The following is a 20441-nucleotide window of genomic DNA, read 5'->3' as shown; positions in this document are numbered from 1 at the left end:
CCACCAATGCCCGATCACCACAGTTGTTGCCGCCGGACCACCATTGTTATCGTCGTCGGACCATTGACATGACTATAACACAATTGCCCTAATGCCAACATTGCGCGCCATACCATCAATGTTCAATTACCATTGTCAATCTTGCTAAACCAGTGTCATCCGACCTCTGTCATTGGACCACCGCTACCCGAGCACCACAGTTATTGTAGGCTTGACCATCGTCATCACCGAACCACCATTGCCTAGCCACCACTGTCGTTGTTGTCAGACCACTATTGTTAGTTCATTACATCGATCTGACTTCCGCTGTGTCGCCGTTCGCCACCATTGCCTAGCCGCCATCGATTATTGTAACACTACCTCTATCATTGGTTTTCCTTCGGAGCAGTAGGCTAGTCACACTTCTCTAGCGGAAGTCGGAAGTCACGTGGATAACCCTTACTTATTTAATATTGTTTCATTTTATTGAAAAGATGGTAAAGTCGTATAATTTACATCGGCATCGTGAAATTATTTCAACTGATCTAAGCCCGGTGATTTTATCCTATCAAAATTTTCATATAAAAATCCGACATCCTCTCTATTAATTATTCTTTTATTTTTGTGTATACTTAATTTTTGTATAATATTAAGGCTTTAATATATCACTCAACTACCTTAAATTTACCCACAAACAATATTTTTATTTATAAAATTTAATTCACACAATATTTTTATTTATAAAATTTAATTCCAAAATGATATAAATGTAAATATTAAATTTTAAATGTTATATAAATGCATAAAAAATTATATGTCATGTATGTAGATGCCCCAATAAAAGATTGAGATAATATAAGCGTATAAACCTAAAATATAGACGTTAAATATAAAAATAATCGGCCTGAAGCAAACTGGCAATATTTTTATAATAAATCAGTAAAAATTCTAGCACTACAGTGTTCGGCGAAGGTCGTCTACCAAATGCCCGCCTTACTCTTCTTATGCTCTCCATCAGCTCCATTGCGAAGCTTACTCCGGCCACAACCTCACCGCCTCGGCCTGCTAGTCTCCCAGCCCGGCTTCCGCTTCCATTTCGGCCGAAATATCGGAAGCCGGAGCACCATCGAAAGCCAGTGTCGGACGTCCACGCCGATGGCTGTAATATCGCTGGAAAGCGGAGCGCTTTTGCAGGATGCAGTTGCGTCTGCTGTGGCCTCTGGAGTGGCCCTTGCGCTGCTCCGCTTCTGGGAGGAGATGGCAAAGAGAGGGGTTTTTGAGCAGGTTTGTACTCTTGGCTTTTCTCTCGGCTTTACTGTTGAGCTTGAACTTGTGATCCGAGGATGTTAGGGTTTTTTTTTTCTTCTTATTCTCCCATTTCTTGATAATGCGTTGAAGTTGAGTATGCAGAACTGACATGGTGAAACCAAATCTTTCATGTCGCATAAAAAATATCTCCTTTTTTAACTAAAAAAGGAAGTGAAATACACATTCTCATGATAAAGGGGTATGTATGTAAAAAATTGAAGTTTAGGTGTTAGATGTGTAAATACATAAGAGTTGAGGTGTATGTATGTACATCTCATCCTCAATTCATAAATCGAAGGCTCCGATTTTCCATTGTTCTTTGTTGCATCTTCATAACTCACTTCGATTTGTATGGGGAAAAAAGAGTGTGAGAACTATAATCAAGTAAAAAATTGGTTTCCGGGCTTCATCTTGATTACAGGAATTATCTTTGGGGATAACAGTTCTGTTCATGAAGTTTCTGAATCTTGGCCTATATCTTCATTTAAAATCGTAGATCTGGATCCTATTATGTTGTTTCCGATCGAGTGGCAACCACTTAAGGAATCTGTAAATTCCAACTGTTTCAGTTCTGAAGGTCATTTCTTTGTTTTAGTTAGCAGGGCGACATAAGTTCACTTTCAGCGGTAAATCGCAGGGCCGATTTTAGGCCAGATCTCCTATTAAGTTATTCACACAACTATTACTTATTCGCATATCTAACACCTAACCTTTGATATTTGCATTTATTACAATTTATTGTGATAAAGACAAACCAATGCATGAAAAGGTGTATTTCACTTGAAAAAAAGTAAGTCATAGTGATTTTTTAAATAATATTAAAGATTTGAGTGTTATACATGTAAATATTAAAGTTTGGTTGTTGCATTAGTAAATACATAAGGAGTGTGTGGTATTTATGTAAATGCCCCATTAGTGCGGCTAAGAAATTACCTTTAGGCAGTGTTTGGCTGTAACTTAGATTTACGTTAATTAGGATTTATTAAATTAATTAAATCCGGATTTATCAAATCCACGTTGCAACGACTCTGCTTAAGAACAATGGCGGAATAAATTCGCATCACAATCGAATTTACTAAATCCGGATTTTCGTAGTATAACCAACGAACACGAGAAGAACAAGTCAAAACACGAGAAAATTGGATTTAACGGAGCGTTGGATTTATTTATTTATTTTTTGTGTTTGGCTGGATTTAAGCTAAATCCATGGCTAAGTACAATTAATAGGATGCTACAAAACTACGATATAGTTGCAACCTAGCCTCATGTTAAATCGAATTTATCAAATCTAGTAAATTTGATAAATCTAGATTTATCAAATCTAGGATGCGACGAAGAGGGAGCTTGTGAGTGACGACAGAATAAATCCGCCTCACAATCGGATTTAGTAAATTCAGATTTACCTCATGAAAGAGGCGGATTGCGAGAAAATGTGATATAACAGAGCGTTCGATTTAATTTTCATTTTTTTTGGTATTTGGTTGGATTCAAGTTAAATCCATGGATAAATTCTATTAATGGTATTGTATATTCAAAAATGGTCTACAAAGATCTTGAGGTAATCTAATAGTTAGCCACATCGTTTCAGTCAGTCGACCATGCTCTCTCCCTTGACCACCTCGTTTCAGCCGGCCGACCAAGCTCTCTCTCTCTCTCTCGGCCACCTCACTTTAATAGACCAACCAAGCTGATCACCTCACTTCAGTCAATCGTCCAAGCTCTTTCTCACGACACCTCACTTCATTCGACCGACAAATATGGATCTGAAAGTCTGCGTTGATCTTGAAACAATCCAACGGTAGGTATAGAGAAATATATAATTTTTGTACTTTTTACCCCTCCTATCTTTTATAAATAGAAGGATTTCATGATGTAAAGTGAGGGCTTCTTTGGGGCACCCTTTATTTGTAACCTCTAATTTTATGACATAAAATGGGCCCACAAGCCCGAGAACACCCCATTTTTCCCCTATCGAGGGAAGTCTTCCTCTCATCTCTTTTTTTCTCGCTCTCTCAATCTCTTTCTCTCGGTTTAACGCTCCATTCTTTGGGCACGACACTCCAGACAAATTTGAATCCAACATTCTAAAAAGTGCGGTGAGTGTGGATCGTGCAGTTAATAAGAAGACGAGCTAACATCAAGGGGAAACTCTTCAGAGACACACTCCTAGCAAATAACACAGAAGAGGAACTTGCACAAAAGCGGTCCACTTCCTTTACTTTTCATCACCGGCTATCTCTTAGAAACTTTATCTCCTTCTCCGCATTTCCCCATAGATCTAGTGGAAACAGAGGTAACCCACACTTTCAATTCCCATCACCTCTCAAGTTGCGAGCTTTCTCTCCACTTTCACATCCAACCGCGACCTTCACTTCCTCTCCCCAAGCTCTCTCGCTCTCTCTCTCTCTCATTTATTCACTCACTCCACTCCATTATTTTTCTCTAACAACAAACTCCATTTCTGTCTTTTGTACCGCTAGTGGGGTTCTCACACCCGACGATCGAATTTCACCGACCGCACTTCATCCCACCTATCAAACTGCATACCACCCAATCCTTACATGTTTATTTTATATATATTATTTTTTTTTATTTTTTTTTTATTTTTTTTTTGCTCAACCTATCTTCCTAGTAACCTACCTCCGGTCGTTCTACTCTTCTCAAAAACAATGGAAGAAGCAAATTCAAACATCTTCCTTGTTGACATGGATCACCAATACAAGATTTACAAATCTGGGGCTTTAGGTTGTTCAAGCATGAGTGCCCGGTAAAATCCAGGTTAAGTTTAAGCTAATTAGTCGATCAACGTTCTGCTATTTATTTGTCGATTGACCGGAGCACACGTGCGACCGTAGCACATTTCTGGACACATTGTCGAGCGTGCACTTGTGCTCTGGTCGGCCATCCATTGGTCGATCGCCCTTGAAACAAGGAAGACTTGCATATATACCACTCAATTCTTGCATAATTATATAGTTTCTTCATACTACTTAAATCTTTTAAATGCTTACAACAAATCACCTATCAGTCGGAGACGCTCCTAGACCGATTGTTGTTTTGGTTGTCTCCGACCAGCCATGAACTTGCAGTGAGTCTCAAGTTCATGCATTCCAATAGCTGCTTAATGCTTAGGAAACTCAAAAGTTGAAAGATTTACATATATAACACTCAATTCCTCTCTCTCTCTCTCTCTCTCTCTTATATATATATATATATATATATAATATTCTCATACCTGCCATTTAATCCTTATACATTTTTATAATGCTAACGTTCTGGCCGACATTCCTCCAATTGACATTCCTCCGGCCGGACACCACGATGACCGGTCATCCAAATCCATCTGATCGCTCCGCCTCTATCCAAAACTATGGAAGTCTCAGATCCAGAGCTATTAGATGGGCCGCTTTATTTTGTCCAAGCCGACACTCGACAAAACCTATTAAAACAGGCTACTCGTCAGCCGACAACACCCTCCAACCGACCGCTGCTCTGGTCACCTCTGACCAACCATCTCCCAATGGATTGCCACACATCCGACCGACCTTGCTCTTTGCCATTTAGTACCGCCTCAACAATCAGACTTCTTCTCGCAAAGCATGTCATCCTGCTCTCTCGGACGCATGACTATACCGATCAACCCAACTCCACCTGTCTACTGCCCCCTGTCAACTCCCTCGCTGTCGGCATTCTCAAGCAAAGGGCCTTAGAGGCGTTCCCCCCTCTCAAATAGCAGACCAATCCCTAGAACCACCCTCATAATTTGTCGCTCCTAATATATCTCCTCAGGCCACCACCTTGGCCGCGCAACTTTTTTCGTCATCGTCTCCTCTCTTTCTTTAGCTGCTCCTCCCAATTATCTCTCTTTTCGTCATATATATGTGAAACACTCAATTATTATCTTAATATTTTTTCATAAATGCCATCCAATTCTTTTATATATATATATAACTCACCTCCATAAGTTATAAGTTATATATATATATATATATAGTAAGACCCTCGGGTTGGGGGTTTGAATCCTAACCCTTTCGGGAGGATTCAAATAGCGCACGGACTGGAATGAGGGACCGCCCCTCGGTCAATCCAACCTATAGGGGTTCATCGGCGGTTTGTGACCGTCGATCAATCTTTAATATATATATATATATTGATATTTATTTTTATTTTGATGAATTATTGTAATTATAAATGAAATGTTACCATTGAAAACGGCCATAAAAGTCAATTAAATGGGCTTTCAAATTCTAATTGTTGCAACCACAGTCAATGAGTGGTGTTCAACTCATTCAATAAGGTTGTCCCCTTTGTTTTCCATTAGATTTATTGCCAACGGTCATCAAGTTATCACCCACTTTGTGTGGAAAATATATTGCAAATATCTCACGCTCTCTTCACTTCTCTCATCTTTTTGTGTTTACAATTGTGGGATACATTACAATTAAGAGTTGCATAGATTTGTGGAGTGACTTGTTCGTTTTTTATCGCTTATAACCAACCACCACTAATTCGTGGCATCCATTGTGGCTTTTATGTTACTATTCATTTAAAAACTTTATCATAATATTTATGTATGACTTTTTTATGGTCACTATTTAAGATTGTCAATATCTTGTAGTATCTTTTGAAGAGAATCACTATTTCAACAAACGGTTGTCTGACCGGCTGCTCCTGACGCCTCCACCTATGGGCAACTATTTCCAATAAGGGAAAATTTACGTAAGACTTAATTCTTACATATTTCATATACCACTCAATTTCTACACATCTATATACTTACCCGCATATATCTTAATTCATTTGTTTCTAGTACTAGGGAACTCGAAGGGTAGAAAAACTGACGACGCCAAAGCATGAGAAACAACCGACAACGATGCTAAGAGCGTCTGATCTGTCAAAGGCATAACAAAACACCGACAACGATGTTAAGATTGTCTGATCGGTAATAAGGGTCTATTGGACGCATCGACACCCGACTGCGACAAGCTACGCGAGGGGTACGTAAACGATCGACATGCACCCAAATTATAAAGTCTAACGATCGACGGAGGCCTATAGGACGTATCAGACCCGACAACGATAAACTCCGCTACGGGTACGTAAATGATCGACCTGCGCCCAAATTATAAAGTTAACACCTCGTAGCGACAAACTGGGTGTCTAACAATCACTAGAGGCCTATGGGATGTATCGACGCCCGACAATGACAAGCTCCGTAAGGGTTGCATAAACGATTGTCCCGCGCCCAAATTATGAAGTTAACACGCGACAGTGACAAGCTTTCTTGGGGGTGTCTAACGATCGCCAGAGGCATATGGGATGTATCGACACCTGACAGCTATAAGTTCCTCGAGGGGTGCATAAACGATCGTCGGGCGTCAAAATTATAAAGTTAACACCCGACAGCGAAAAGCTTCGTCTGAGATGTACAACTTTAAGACTTCACTTCGGGGCGAACAACACTTAAAGTTTTCCTCTAATGGCCGACTCTTCCTCCTTTCTGTCCGAACGGCCATCGGAACTCAACAACTTTCTTTCTACGAGAAAACGACAGAATGACAGAGCAGATGACCAAAAATATATCATAACCAAGTGCGAAAAACGCCTAATATGGAGTATTATTAGCAAGTTACGTATTCAAGGCTCGTTTGATTTATAAATTTTATTGTTCTTATTGTAGTTGTCACAATCGAACAAGAAAATTGGAGAACTTAATATGTATACTCAAAAATGATTTGCACTGATCTTGAGGCAATCCAACAGTCAGCCACCTCGTTTCAGTCGGTCGTCCAAGCTCTCTTCCTTGGCCACCTCACTTCAGTCGACCGACCAAGCTCTCTTCTTCAGCCACCTCGTTTCAGTCGACCGACCAAGATCTTTCCCTCGTCCACCTCACTTTAGTTGAGCGTCCAAGCTCTCTCCCCCGACCACCTCACTTTAGTCGGCCTACAAACATGGACATGAAAGTTTGCATTGATCTCAATACGATCTAACGGTCAGAATAAAAAGGACTAAAATGTCATTTACTTCTCTCTTCAAGGCTTAACCAAATATGTAATTTTTGTGTCTTTTACCTCGCCTATCTTCTATAAATTTGGGGCTTCGTAGGGGGGGTACTTCTTTTGAGGCATTCATCATTTGCAACATCTAATTTTATGAAATGAAATTGATCCACAAGCCCGGGAACACTCTGTTTTCTTCTCCGTAAGTCTTCTTGCACTCTTCCTTTTGTCTCCATCTGTCAATCACTTTCTCTCGGTCAAATGTTTCATTCCATGGGCATGACACACCAGACAAATTTGAATCCAACATATATGCTACCAAAATCCGCTTTAAAGGAGCTCAACTGAAATGATCCTCCTCTCACCATCCAGTATTTATTATGACTCATCTCTTATACTTGTTGTATAAGGCTTGTTTGCTATTACGGAGGAGACTATTATCAAGGCTAGTACTCTCTTAGGTACTCAAGTTCCGATAATACCAGCTCAGTTTTTTGAATCTGTCAATGTTCATACTATTCTTTGGGGGCACCCCTCATTTGTAACATCTAATGTTATTAAATAAAATTGGTCCATGTGCCTGGGAACACCCGATTTTCCCCTCAGTCAAGAGAAGTCTTCCTCTCCTCTTCCTATTCTCTCCCTCTCTCAATCTCTTTCTCTCGGTTCAAGGCTCCATTCTTTGGGCACAACACACCAGACAGATTTGGATCCAACATGTATGCTACCAAACACCGCCTTAAAGGAGCTTAACTGAAATGATCCTCCTCTCACCATCCAGTATTAGTTGCGACTTATCTTTTTCACCTGCTGTATAAGACATGTTTGCTATTACGGAGGAGACTCAAGGCTAGTACTCTCTTAGCTATTCAAGTTGCGATAATGCCCACTCAATTTTCTGAATCTGTCAATATTCATACTATTCATTTTGAGGATAGGGCTGTTAAGTTAGTATATAATTTAGTTCCTCAAGCCAAAGGGCTAAAGAAAAAAAGGGAAAAAGTGGCAACTCTTTTGCTCCTTTAAGTGATTCCTAGCACCGTAACATGGAATGTGAGGCCTCCAAGCTAGAGGTAGATTCGTGATTGCAAACGGATGAGCCTGGAGCTTCAAATTGATATTTTTAATCTTTGTTGATACTAAAGTGAGTCGCTGGATTCTGTCAAACCCATTTTTCACAAAAAATTGACTCGTTTTTCTGATGCAGAAAACTGTAACAATTTCCATTGTAGTTTAGGTGGATGCAAATGGGTTAAATGGGATTCTTTACTTTTCTCTTTTTAGCCTATAATTTTCACATCACAGCTCATTCATGATGAAGTTCTTTATTTTGGCTCTTTACAGTTCTTTGCAACTTTTGGTTATGTAGAAAATGATGTAAATGATAGAAAAAATCTATCTTAACCTTAGAAATAGTGCTGATTCTATTGATTCTTATTATATCACCAAAAAATCTACATGACCAAACATGAATCTCGATGCAAGCTGAATAAGTACAAATTTAGAATATAATTCGGGATCATCTTGACTCTGATTTCAACAAATGAATCCACTGATACCCAAAATGATTCAATCCTAACACATCAAACATTTAGAGTATGATCAGAAACTTTGAAGTATAAATTAAAAGGTTATATGATCTATAAATTTGGCACGTGTTTCGATAAGAGGAATTCAACGAACCCAAATATCACTCTATTCTGATTTCATTACGAAACTTAAATGCTAAAGAAGAAGAACTATGATCAAAGAAATCAACATACACCATTCGATGGAGTGTTATGGGATTTCGGCTAAAAGCTAAATGCACATTCTTGAAGAGAGCGAACAGCCGTCAACCATCAGAAATTATCACCACCGCTACTAAAAGCTGTTATAGTTATGTTATTATTCTCAGACGGTTGTTACTTGATTTTGTAACACAGTTAAAGCATTGTAACCCTTCTTCTCCTCTTTAAAAGAACAGTGAAACTCTGTACATTGAAACATATTATGGATTACTTTGACATGGCCAGACCCCGTGATGTTTTCCCTTTCCTGGTTTTCCATGTAAAAATTCTGCTCTCTCTTATTACTTCTTTCTTTGTGTTTGCTAGATATCTATACTAAGCTAATTATCAATTTTTTTTTTGTACCCTTGAGAAATTCTGGCACACAACAATTTGCATCAGTTTGTTCTTGGTGACTTTAATTACATTCTTTGCAGGCAGGAAAAGTTGGGTGGAAACCCTATCCCTAGCAATAAAATGTTTGACTTCAAGTATTTTCTACTCGGTCTAACATGCACTCAAAAAATCTCATTCGTGCCCAAATTGATAGATTGTTTTGCAACATGAATTGGCTCAATATTTTTCGTCATTGTTCTTTAAAGCCATGCTCCCACTTTTATGGGACCATTCCCCTTTGATTGTTTATCCGGTTAACATTCAGCAAAAGCTTCATAAATTCATCTTCAAATTGGAGTTCTTGGCAAACCATTTTCGTATGTGGTTGTCTTTGTTCTGTTTATGAAGCACAATGCTGTAAATCTCTTCTTTAAACCTGAAGATGGAATTCCACTTTCTTTTTCTTTCAATCTAGCAGCAGAACATCTTCTACTTGTTAGAGAATGACGTGTATGATAACAATTTCATCCTTGAAGCTAAAGCTATTCACGAGAAATTCACTAAAACTGTCACTATTGAAAGAATATAGGTCAAGCAAGGAGCTAAAGAAGCTTGGTTAACTTAAGGTGATGATCTTTAATTCCTCTATTGCTCCATCAAAGGGAGAAGAAACGACAATCACATTAGGAAGCTTTTGGTGGAACAAGGGATTATTTCAGGGTTGAAAATATTGTGAAGTAAATTCTTCTATATTACTCCTCTGTTCAGTAGTAGAAATGTTTCTTCACCTATCTATATGGACATCCCCATAGGCCCTTCCATTCCCTCTTTTGAAGTGTGTTGGCTGCATTTTTCTTCCCAAGTTTTTCAGTTTTATGACGATTCTGGCTCTTCAGTTGTGTTACACAATGTTGGGAATTTTCTCCTAGGTGATTCCACCTCTTTCAACATTGGAAATTGAATTCTCTTTGATTTTTGGGTTTTTCTGCTAACTGGACCAATACATGATGCCTGCTTGCTATTCCATTCAACGCCAGCTCTGGGTGATGATATTTCTTTTATCTCTGAAGTCTGAACATTGTGAACAATCATGTGTAACCCAACTACATGCGGCTAATTCAATCCTTGACCTGTTAATAAATAAATTTGTTGATGATGGACAGTGCCTGCCTCTTACCCTCTTGGTTCAAGTCTATCACGGCATTGTTAATGGGTGTCTTTTTTATTTTCTTGGTTTTTTCTCATTTGCATTTGGACTTTTTTTGGAGTTTAGCTGCTCTTTCTTCATGAAATTGGAATTGTGCAAAGCTCTCATCATTTTTTAGAAAGATGTAAAAAAACTTAACTTTAGGCTGTGCTTCGTAGTGTAGAATTAATAGGATTTATGAATGACTTTAATATAAATCCACCCAAACGTAAAAAAAATGTGAATTAATCTGACTTTTTGCTAGACCTGATTATCTCTCCCTCCATTAATTTTTTGACGTAAAGCCGTGCTTGCTAAATCCAACTTTTTGTTGTCCTGAAATAAAATGCATAACATATCATATAGATTTAAGTGGATTTAATCTTAATTGGACCAAATATTATTATGGATTTAGAGCATCTGAATTTTCCTGACTTATTGGACTTACTAAATCCTAGGTACAACCAAACACCCCCTCAGACTAAATCTTCAAAATAGTCTTCGGGCCATACATGGGGTCATTTTTGTTTGAGAGTCTATAAATGTTTCACGTTAATCCCATACTCTTTTAATTAGGGCTAAAATAGTACTTCTTTGGGATTATTTCAACCCATATTTAAAGAGTTCATTGATTAAATTGACAATTTCATAAATTTTGGGACTATAATGCCCCCGTATAAAGACTAAGGGGACCATTTAAACACTTTTCTCATTAAATGTATATCAAATGGCAACTTGACACGTTTAAATTCTGTTCTGATATATTTCTCTTTAGATAAATGTAAATGGGCAATGTGAGCAATCATTCTTGATAACAATTTAACCAAGCAGATTATTAATTGCAAAGGAAAAAAAATATGTATTTGACTAGGCAACATGAATTTTTTTCCTTTAAAATGTAAAATAACTAGTTTGAACCTTATATATTTTTTTTTTCAGAAAATGAACCGAAAGTTGGTGCATATAAGTGTTGGATTGGTTTTCCTACTTTTTTGGCCTCTATTCAGGTGAGGTATTGTATAAATTCCAATCTTCTATTACAACTGTGTATTAGTTGCTTCCATGTTGCAGTTCTAGCAATTTGGCACCATTCCTTGCGGCTCTAGCTCCAGGTGTGAATGCTATACGTATGTTGCTATTGGGACTAGGAGTTTGGAAAAATGATGCCATAGTCAAGTCAATGAGCAGACAAGGAGACTACAGGTTCGCATTTTATAGCTTATTCTTGTACATTGTCCTTAGACTAAGTGCCAAAATAGTCCCTGAATATTTACATAGGGTCATTTTATTTCTGGAGTCAAATAAAATGTCGAATTAGCCTCCCCACACTCTTTTAATATGGGTTTAAATAGCTCCCGTTAAAAAGTTTGTGGACTAATTTAACATTTTTATAGGCTCTGGGACTAAAATGATGCCCTGCAAAGAATCGGGGGATCATGTTGACATTTTTTTCATAATCCTAATCTGTATGATTAGTCGATTATTCCCTTCTACATGAGCATGTCATGTTCCTTCGGTCTCACTACATTATCTTCTCCGGCTTTGTAGGGAGCTTCTAAAGGGGCCGTTATATTACGCTTGCACCATTACATTGGCTACCACAATCTTTTGGCGAACATCTCCCATTGCAGTATCCGCAATCTGCAACTTGTGCGCAGGAGATGGTAATGCTGATTGTAGTTTATGATGACATATATAAACTCTGGAAACTTAGAAATGTTATGGTAAAAATGCATTTGTTAGCCTGATTGCTTAGACTCAAATTGAAGTCTGGTTTGACAATTCACTTGGTTTGATACATTTCGTAAACCAAAGCTTAATGTTGAAGTATATAGGAAAGATGCATCTTTTGCAATTTTGTGATGTGTTGAACCATTGGTGTCCAAATTACTTGCCTACGCAGAAAGGTTCCCATGTTGTATTTGATACTGTTCCACACATATCGACTCATTGATACTTTGATAAAAACTATTAATATTCATTTGAGAAGTTAGTATTGTACAATAAAAATTACAATTTTATTTATACTATTTAGCACTTAAAATATTATTATTTACAAAACCAGCACCTTATTTCATCCATATTTTAATGTCTCACGGAAATATCAAAGTTTGCAATAAAACACCAACTCTTACTCCTTTCTTTTATCAAATTCCCAATGGTTCAAAAAAAATTACATGGTGCTATCTTTGTAAATATATAAGTTTTGGATGCTATGTATGTAACTATCTCATATTCGATTTCAATTTCTATCATACTTTTGAAAGTGATTGTCTTATAATATTCTGAATTCAGCTTCAATCCTTGCATGCCTGACCATAATTTTCAAGAATTATAAAGTTTTCACGAAGTTCCATATCCGTAGCAGCAAATCTGTTCATTCATCACGCAGTCTTAGCTCCTTTATATCTTCTTTCAGGCTTCGCCGACATAATAGGAAGAATGTTTGGAAAACACAAGTTGCCTTACAATCCAAGCAAGTCCTTCGCAGGTACCATTGCCATGGCGGCTTCAGGATTCTTAGCATCTATCCTGTAAGTGCAAGCTGGAATGAATATATCTGTCAACCAAACAAATTACAATTAGGGTGGTCAAAAAAGCTCGTCGTTCACAAACAACTCGTTTTTGGTTTGCTAAGTTGCTCGCTTTTTATTTGTTTGTCAGACAAGCGAGCCGGACACGAACAACAAACTATAAAACACAAGAAAACTTTTATTCAATTGTGTTCGGCTTTTTTTTGCTCATATTATATAAATAATTAAATAAAAGGGCATTTACGAACATAGATTAGCGCACATTTTTATGTATTTACATATCTCACACCTAAACTTTCATATTCACACACATAGCACTCCAATCTCTTTATATCACATAAAAAGTAGTACTATTATCACTTTTTAAAAGTGAAATACACATTTTCATGTAGAAGTTTAAAGCACCAGAGTGCTATGTATCAATGAAAGTTTAGGTGTGAGATATGTAAATACATAAGAATTGTGTGCTAGGTATGTAAATTTCCCTTAAATAAATTATTTTTTTTCTATTATATTATTTTATATTAATTTTTTATGTTATGTTAAAAAATACAAATTTTATTATTTTTTACATCATTCGAACTAAGCTTGAGCTGAACATTATGTGAAACGAACAAATGAATTTGAATCGAGTCGAACACAAATATGTCATTCACGAGCTATTTCAAACACGAGCCTATTTTAAACTAAAAAAAAAGAGAAGAATTATGAACAAGACGAACACATACAAGCATTCTGCTCGCTTGAGCTCGACTCCTTTAGACTTTTAATTACAGTCAAAATGCTTCGCCATCACATTCCAGGTACATGCATTTCTTTGCTTTATTTGGATATATTGAGGAGAGCTGGAGCTTGGTCTTGGCTTTCTTTATAGTATCAGCAGCTTCTGCAATGGTGGAGTCATTGCCGATCAGTTCAGAGCTTGATGACAACTTAACAGTGCCTTTGACATCTTTATGTGTTGGTGCTGCGATTTTCTGATCCAGAATCTAAGGGAATAAGACTCCAAATTGGATTAATCCTGTGATTTTCTGGATGAGTTGGTAAAACTGGTAAGAGGTAGTACATTTTTTAGCATTAGAAATGAAGAAAGGATTGTTGTGATTTGTTCAATGTCCACACCTGTAGCTGGTTTTTTTAATATATATATATATATATATATGAAAACCAAAAAAAATGACTATATATACATAACACATCATTAATATAATGGGATAATAATGAATCTTTTTTTGTTGACATAGACTGCCAACTATTGCATATGTATTTGGTATCTTTGAAATTTTGATTTTAGAGTTTGTTACAAATTCTGATATATGCTAACTTTCATAAAGAATTTCATTAGTTACTTCTATCAAACTATAGTACTTTGAGCTAAAAAAAATCGTGGCTTGTCTTCCCTAATTTTAAGAAATCTAGAATAAATGCTAGGGGTTTGTTATGTGTTAGAATATTCATAATAATAGAGAGTTCAATTTAACTTTGTAAGAATTATTACATAGACAAGAGAATGTTGTGAGGAAACCAATATTTTATATAAAAAATCCGGAATGAAAAAAATCATTGAACATCTAAGTAAAAATAATCTATCAAGTTAATAAAATTATAGAAGTTTGCTTATCCCTTTTATTTTATGAAATTAGATTTCAAAATTAGAAACACATCCACTATCTTGATTTTTTGTCTGTAGTTGAGCTTATTTGAGAACTAATAATTGGTAATAATAGTTGGAGAATGATGATCAAATGATAACAATTAGATGACTTGTTTTTTATACTTATAGGGGAATGATTTGGTTCATAACTATGACTATGAGGGGAGTTTTTGGATTAATATCTAGATTCATTTTTCATAGTTTTAATATATCATATTTCATTGTGGTTGATACATCCCTAAAAAATCATAGTGATTCGTAGGAATCTCGATGCACATTTAGACCAGAAGCCTCAAAAATTAAATTTGGAAATCTCTATACTACAATTTATGTCAAGTGAAGTGTTCTAGTGAGACGAACTAAACGACATAGAAAATAGTTCTATTTGAGTCAAAGTGAGCCCAGATCATGCACTTAAAGTATAAAGAGAAGCTTTGGAACAGGCTTCGAGGGATCAAATAATCTCCAAATATAACAAGTTCATAGTCAAATTGATCGTCTCGACGAGACCAATCGAACGAGCTTAGGATCACTTAATTATTGCATCCTTAAGGTATTCAAATACTCATAAAATTATATCCGATCATGGGAATCTCTCTAGGTCATCTGATGGAGTGATCCAAATTCATGCAGTATTTATAGAGGATGAGACTGCCAAAATCCATAAATAGGCTCCTATTTTTTTCATGAAGAGGGACTTGGACTAAAAGGAGAAGGCTGAAGGAACTCAAAACTCTTGAGGGTTCCCGAGCTCTACCATTGCCAGACCACCGTCGTTGGGTGGCCCCTATTGTTGGACCACCATTGCCTGGCCAACACCGTCATCGCCGCCGGCCCACTATCATCTGGACGCCATCACTACGGTACCACTGCTGCCCGACCATCTTCGTCATTGCCGCCAAACCAATGTTGTTTGGTTGTTACCGCCCGGGCACCACAATCGCCACTATCGTACCATCGTCGTTGGTTTATGGTCCTTATTGAATCACCGTTGCTTAGCCATTATTGTCATTGCCCCTGAACCGCCGCCATCCGACCGCCGCTTCGCCACTCCCATTGTTTCAATAGAACCACCGTGGTTAACGGCGACGCTAGCATTAGATATTTTAGCACATGACTTGTATCGTCAATCTTCATAGCAACCAGGCCGCTGTCGTCAGGCTGTTGTCTTTGCCACTGTCAAACCGCCGTCGCCAAACCATCGACTTCAAGTCCTCCATCGTTGGGTTGTCCTCGCTGTGTCGAATCACCAATGCCCAACAACTGTCGTTGTTGTGGTACACTGTCGCTATCACCAGATCATTGTTGTTCAACCGCCATCGTTGTCATGGTGCACCTTTATTGTCAAATCGACATCGTCAGAGCACCATTGTCTGGTTATCATTGCTAATGTTGTTGGATCACTGTTGTTTAGTGACCACGACCATCGTTGATAATGAAACTCGATTGTCATTACATAGCCCTTGTTGTCAGTCTTCCCTCGTCGCAACCTAGTTGTTGTTACTTCCCCAACATTTTCTGATACTCTTCTAATAAAAGTCAAGTCAATTTCTCACACTATTATAATACTTTTTTCTTTTTTTCAAGGGTAGACAAAACCTTATAACATACATATGAATTTAATTGGGCTAGGCCTCGTAATTTTTTTTTTGTTCTCAATGTAAAATCCTCTTGTGTCCCATATATTAACTATTCTTTTATGTGTGTGTGAGCTGGATTTTCGTACATTGCTAATATGTTAATATATCACTCTATCACTATGAAAATTCTCTTGACACACAATAGTGGTAGATTCTTGTAAATTTTTTATTTTATATTTTTATTCTTTTTACTTGTGATCAAGAGCATTGAAATATAAATGGGAACTTTGAGGTTTATAAAATTTCATATAATCCTCCACTAACTTTAATGTAGTACATAGATTTTAAAGAAACTAAAGAGAGTTAGTTGTATTAGTAAGTGTTGGTTTAGGCATTCAACTTTTTTCACATTAAAGGAAGCGATGACCCCTATTATGCATCATTATCACTTCTAATGGCTAAGGAGTCAGCGCCATACACACCATTTGTTGATGTTTGTACGCGCTACTTACCATGTAGATTGTCGAAGAACTTTCATGCCATTGAAGCCATTCCTGCATCCACAAACCTTCATTTTATGAGTCAAATCTGAAAAACGATTCCTCTTGAAGAGAGGTGAAAATTATGATATAAAGCCATCATTTTCTAATAAATGTGAGTAAATAATTCTTTCATAGTCATTTTTATGAATCTAATCATCTAAGTTTTGATATTTAACTTTTAGCTGATCTAAGTTTTGACAGTAATCACAACCTTAAGTCTATTATGTCTCTCTTTGTTAAAGTTCCTGGAAGAGAAAATATTACATATGTTGAACATATATGCGGAGGTCGATACAGATACGTGAAAATCTCAATGTATTAAAGTAATAGCGCATCTTCATCATCTTCTGCACGTACATTCAATGTATGTAATATTTTCACCAGCCACACAGCTTTCTTATCCATCTGTATACAAACATTGCAAGCCAAGCTGTACCTTATCTGATAATTGGTGGATTTCAATGCGCAAGAACTTCGTCTATAATAGATGTGGAGCCGACGTTGCTGCGTACGAGATGAGTGCAAATAAATCAGAATATCATCATCTGAATAATGCCCATCTAATCATAATTTTATTTTTTGTCTATCACGTGCAGCATCAAAATAATTCATGTTTGTTAAGCATTATGAAAGTTGATGGAATGCATAGTTTAGAAAAAGAATCTTTGATCGTAGATAGATAAAAAAATTTATCATGCATGATTGCACGGGTGGATGGTTGCAGCGCTCCAGCTGTCGGAAGACAATGCAATCGTGCGCGGTGTAGGTTCATAGCCCGAGAGTACGGCACTACACCGCCCCATCGTCATCAACCGACTTTAATAGTTTTTTTGCTTAAAGTTTCGATTTTGTTGATGGGAAGGTGTGAAATTTTGATTTTTTTGTGTGCAAAGTAGATTAGATCAGTGCTGTTTTGGAGTATTCTAATGCGTGGAAAGATTTAAGTGTGGTGTAATTTGTACATTTCTCCTCATTTTTTTTCAGTGGATATCTTGTTTTGGTGCAGCTCTTAGTTTTCTCTTGTTCCCATGTTTCTTTTTTCATATTAAGTAGGGTGTTTTCCGTGTCTTTTTTGGTTCATATATCTTGAATTAATTTCTACAATTTAACATCCCCCAATAGATTAGATGGTTTTGTTGGATGAATTTTATGGGATGTGTGTGCCGGGATTTTAAAAATGCCTCTAAATGTTGTTTTATTTTATTTTTTTATATGTTTAATAAATGGTTAAATCATTATAAAATTTGGGGATATTTGATTCACTCATAAATTTATTATGTGTATCCAAAGTCACTTTCATATAATCATTATAGTGGACACATTTGTTGTTTTTAAATTTCAAATTTAAACATTTTAGTATAGTTTCTGACTATTTATATGAGGTCATTTTAGTCACAGAGTTTATAAAAGTGTTAAATTGGTTTTCATACTATTTTAATTTTAACTAAACAATTTTTTTATGTGGATTATGTTAGCCTTTATTAAAAAAAAAATTGTATATTTTGGAATTAAAATAGTTCCCTTAAAAAAATAAGGGGATAATTTTTTACATTTTTCTCCTAGACATTTAAAAAATTCACTTACAATTAAAAAAAAAATCCTTTTTAATCTAATATGCATTGATTGGAAGTACTTCATTTTAAAGCATTAGCCAAGTTGTACATTGATAAGGTATTTATGCCTTTAAAAAAGATTTTTTTTTAATTAAAACAATAATATTAGGGGGTTTCAGTTCCATATTGGATAATATTTTAAGCTTTTTTTAATATATATATATAGTTTTATAAAAATGTTTTCTAAGAGTAAAGCTATTATCTTTATGATTGCCATGATCTTTAATTTAAAGAGGATAATATCCTATAATTATAGTCTAAAAAATATAGTGAAATTCATATTATTAAATATTTATTATAAACTATTTATTTTGTTATAATTATGTATCATGATGGTATATGCTCTTTAATGTGATCAAAAACACTAATAATTGTTAGAAGGATTCCCCACAATAACTTATAATTATTTATTTCCTTAGTGAAGAATTTCTATATTTGTATGGTAATGATCCACACCACGCAGATTCTTTAATAAAAATTTGAACATTCAAATGAACCTATATCAATTAATAAGGAAATAAATAACTTTATTGATTCCAATCATGTTGCTCTCATTTAGCACATGAACCTAGTCATGACATAGTTTAAATCTCCCTATGATTTCATGAAAACATAAGGAGTTATAATAATCAAAAATAAAAATCATTCCATGAGGCTTTGGTGGAGAAAAACAAGTATTAAAAAGGAATAATGATCACATAGATATTGTGATGATGAAGATGTTCATAGGCCAAAAGCATATTTTGACAGCTAAAAATAATGGTGGAAAACAAAGGTTGTGCCCACATGAAACAATTTGAGAATCACATGAAAGATTCTTTATCAAAGCAAAGGCATCAAACAAAGAAATTAAAAAGTGATACTTAGGAAGTTTAAGGACAAATCAAAACATATAATTGCATTCATTAGAGACCAAATGTCCCCACTACACATATATATATACATACATGAAGTTTGTATAGTTTTAGAGCATAAACTTAGAAAAAATCATGAAATTCAGATGCATTACATACATAACAATGGAATACGTAAAAAAGTTGAGCAAAACCTATGTATTTTCCGATCTAACACCTGTGCAAGGAAAAAAATGATGAAAGCTTATGCTAAACTGAAATTTGGAGGAGTGGAAGAAGATTTCTCATGTTGGACGGGGTCGAAGCGGTGAATCGAAGCTGGATTCGCGGGAGAAGCTACGGAGTTGATGGAGGCATTGAAACCAAGCTGAAGGAGAAGTGCTCGAAATAGAGTTGCTTTTCGCGGGAGCCCTATTTTAGGAAAAATTATTCCATACGGACACTGCATGCAGAAATGCAGACGGTATCTTATCTACACCGTTGATCACAACAAAGACGTACTTCGATGGGCTTCATTTAAAAATGAAAAAAAAGAAGAAAACGCTGTGATCAACTGTGGAGATCGGACACCACATGCATCTCTGCATGCAGTGTCCGTATGGAATAATTTTCCTATTATTGGGCTCTTACGTGTTACGTCGGAATTATCGGTCATAGCCGACGCTAATAGGATGCTATAGCGTCATCTCTACTCGAAGCAACTCGCCTACGTCATTTCTTTTGGAAGCGGAACTGCAGGGCGACGCTAATGTATGCTAATTGGTCGCTAATTTTGCGTCGAAAATAATTATGACGTTAATTCACAATTTTCCTATGGTGAAACAAGTGAGAGTTGATCATGAAAAAAAAAAATTAAGCTCAATTTTTAAATGAGCCAAACATGAATAAAACTTCGTTAGATCTTGTTCAACTCACTTTAGATTAAATCAAAAAAATTATATTTATTGTTAATATGATAATATATTATATTTATTTATATATAAGATTAAATTACTATAGCTAATATGTTTAACTTGGATTCATAACATTTTAAGCAAGTGTTTCAATATGTTTCCATTTCTATGAATATATATATATATATATA

General features: G+C 36.1%; 1 protein-coding gene across 1 annotated transcript; it reads left to right on the top strand.

Annotated features, from left to right (window-relative positions):
- The first annotated feature begins 891 nt into the window (after nucleotides 1-891).
- On the top strand, nucleotides 892-14271 carry LOC110018674 (probable phytol kinase 2, chloroplastic). The gene is made up of 6 exons (XM_020716062.1): nucleotides 892-1263; nucleotides 11520-11587; nucleotides 11652-11783; nucleotides 12129-12244; nucleotides 13000-13114; nucleotides 13918-14271. The coding sequence occupies exons 1-6, from the start codon at nucleotides 964-966 to the stop codon at nucleotides 14093-14095; spliced, it is 909 nt and encodes a 302-aa protein (XP_020571721.1). The 5' UTR covers nucleotides 892-963; the 3' UTR covers nucleotides 14096-14271.
- The last annotated feature ends 6170 nt before the right edge of the window (nucleotides 14272-20441 follow it).

This window comes from Phalaenopsis equestris, unplaced genomic scaffold (assembly GCF_001263595.1).
Source record: "Phalaenopsis equestris unplaced genomic scaffold, ASM126359v1 Scaffold000030, whole genome shotgun sequence".
Lineage (NCBI taxonomy): Eukaryota > Viridiplantae > Streptophyta > Magnoliopsida > Asparagales > Orchidaceae > Phalaenopsis > Phalaenopsis equestris.
This window is presented reverse-complemented; position numbering and strand designations above follow the sequence as displayed.

Bases quoted from the DNA above. Each gene is read 5' to 3' on its own strand.
- LOC110018674 (XM_020716062.1), top strand. From the start codon at position 964: ATGCCCGCCTTACTCTTCTTATGCTCTCCATCAGCTCCATTGCGAAGC. The intron at 1,264-11,519 runs GTTTGTACTCTT...TTTTTTTTTCAG, and splicing joins AGAGAGGGGTTTTTGAGCAG to AAAATGAACCGAAAGTTGGT. The intron at 12,245-12,999 runs GTAATGCTGATT...ATCTTCTTTCAG, and splicing joins CAACTTGTGCGCAGGAGATG to GCTTCGCCGACATAATAGGA.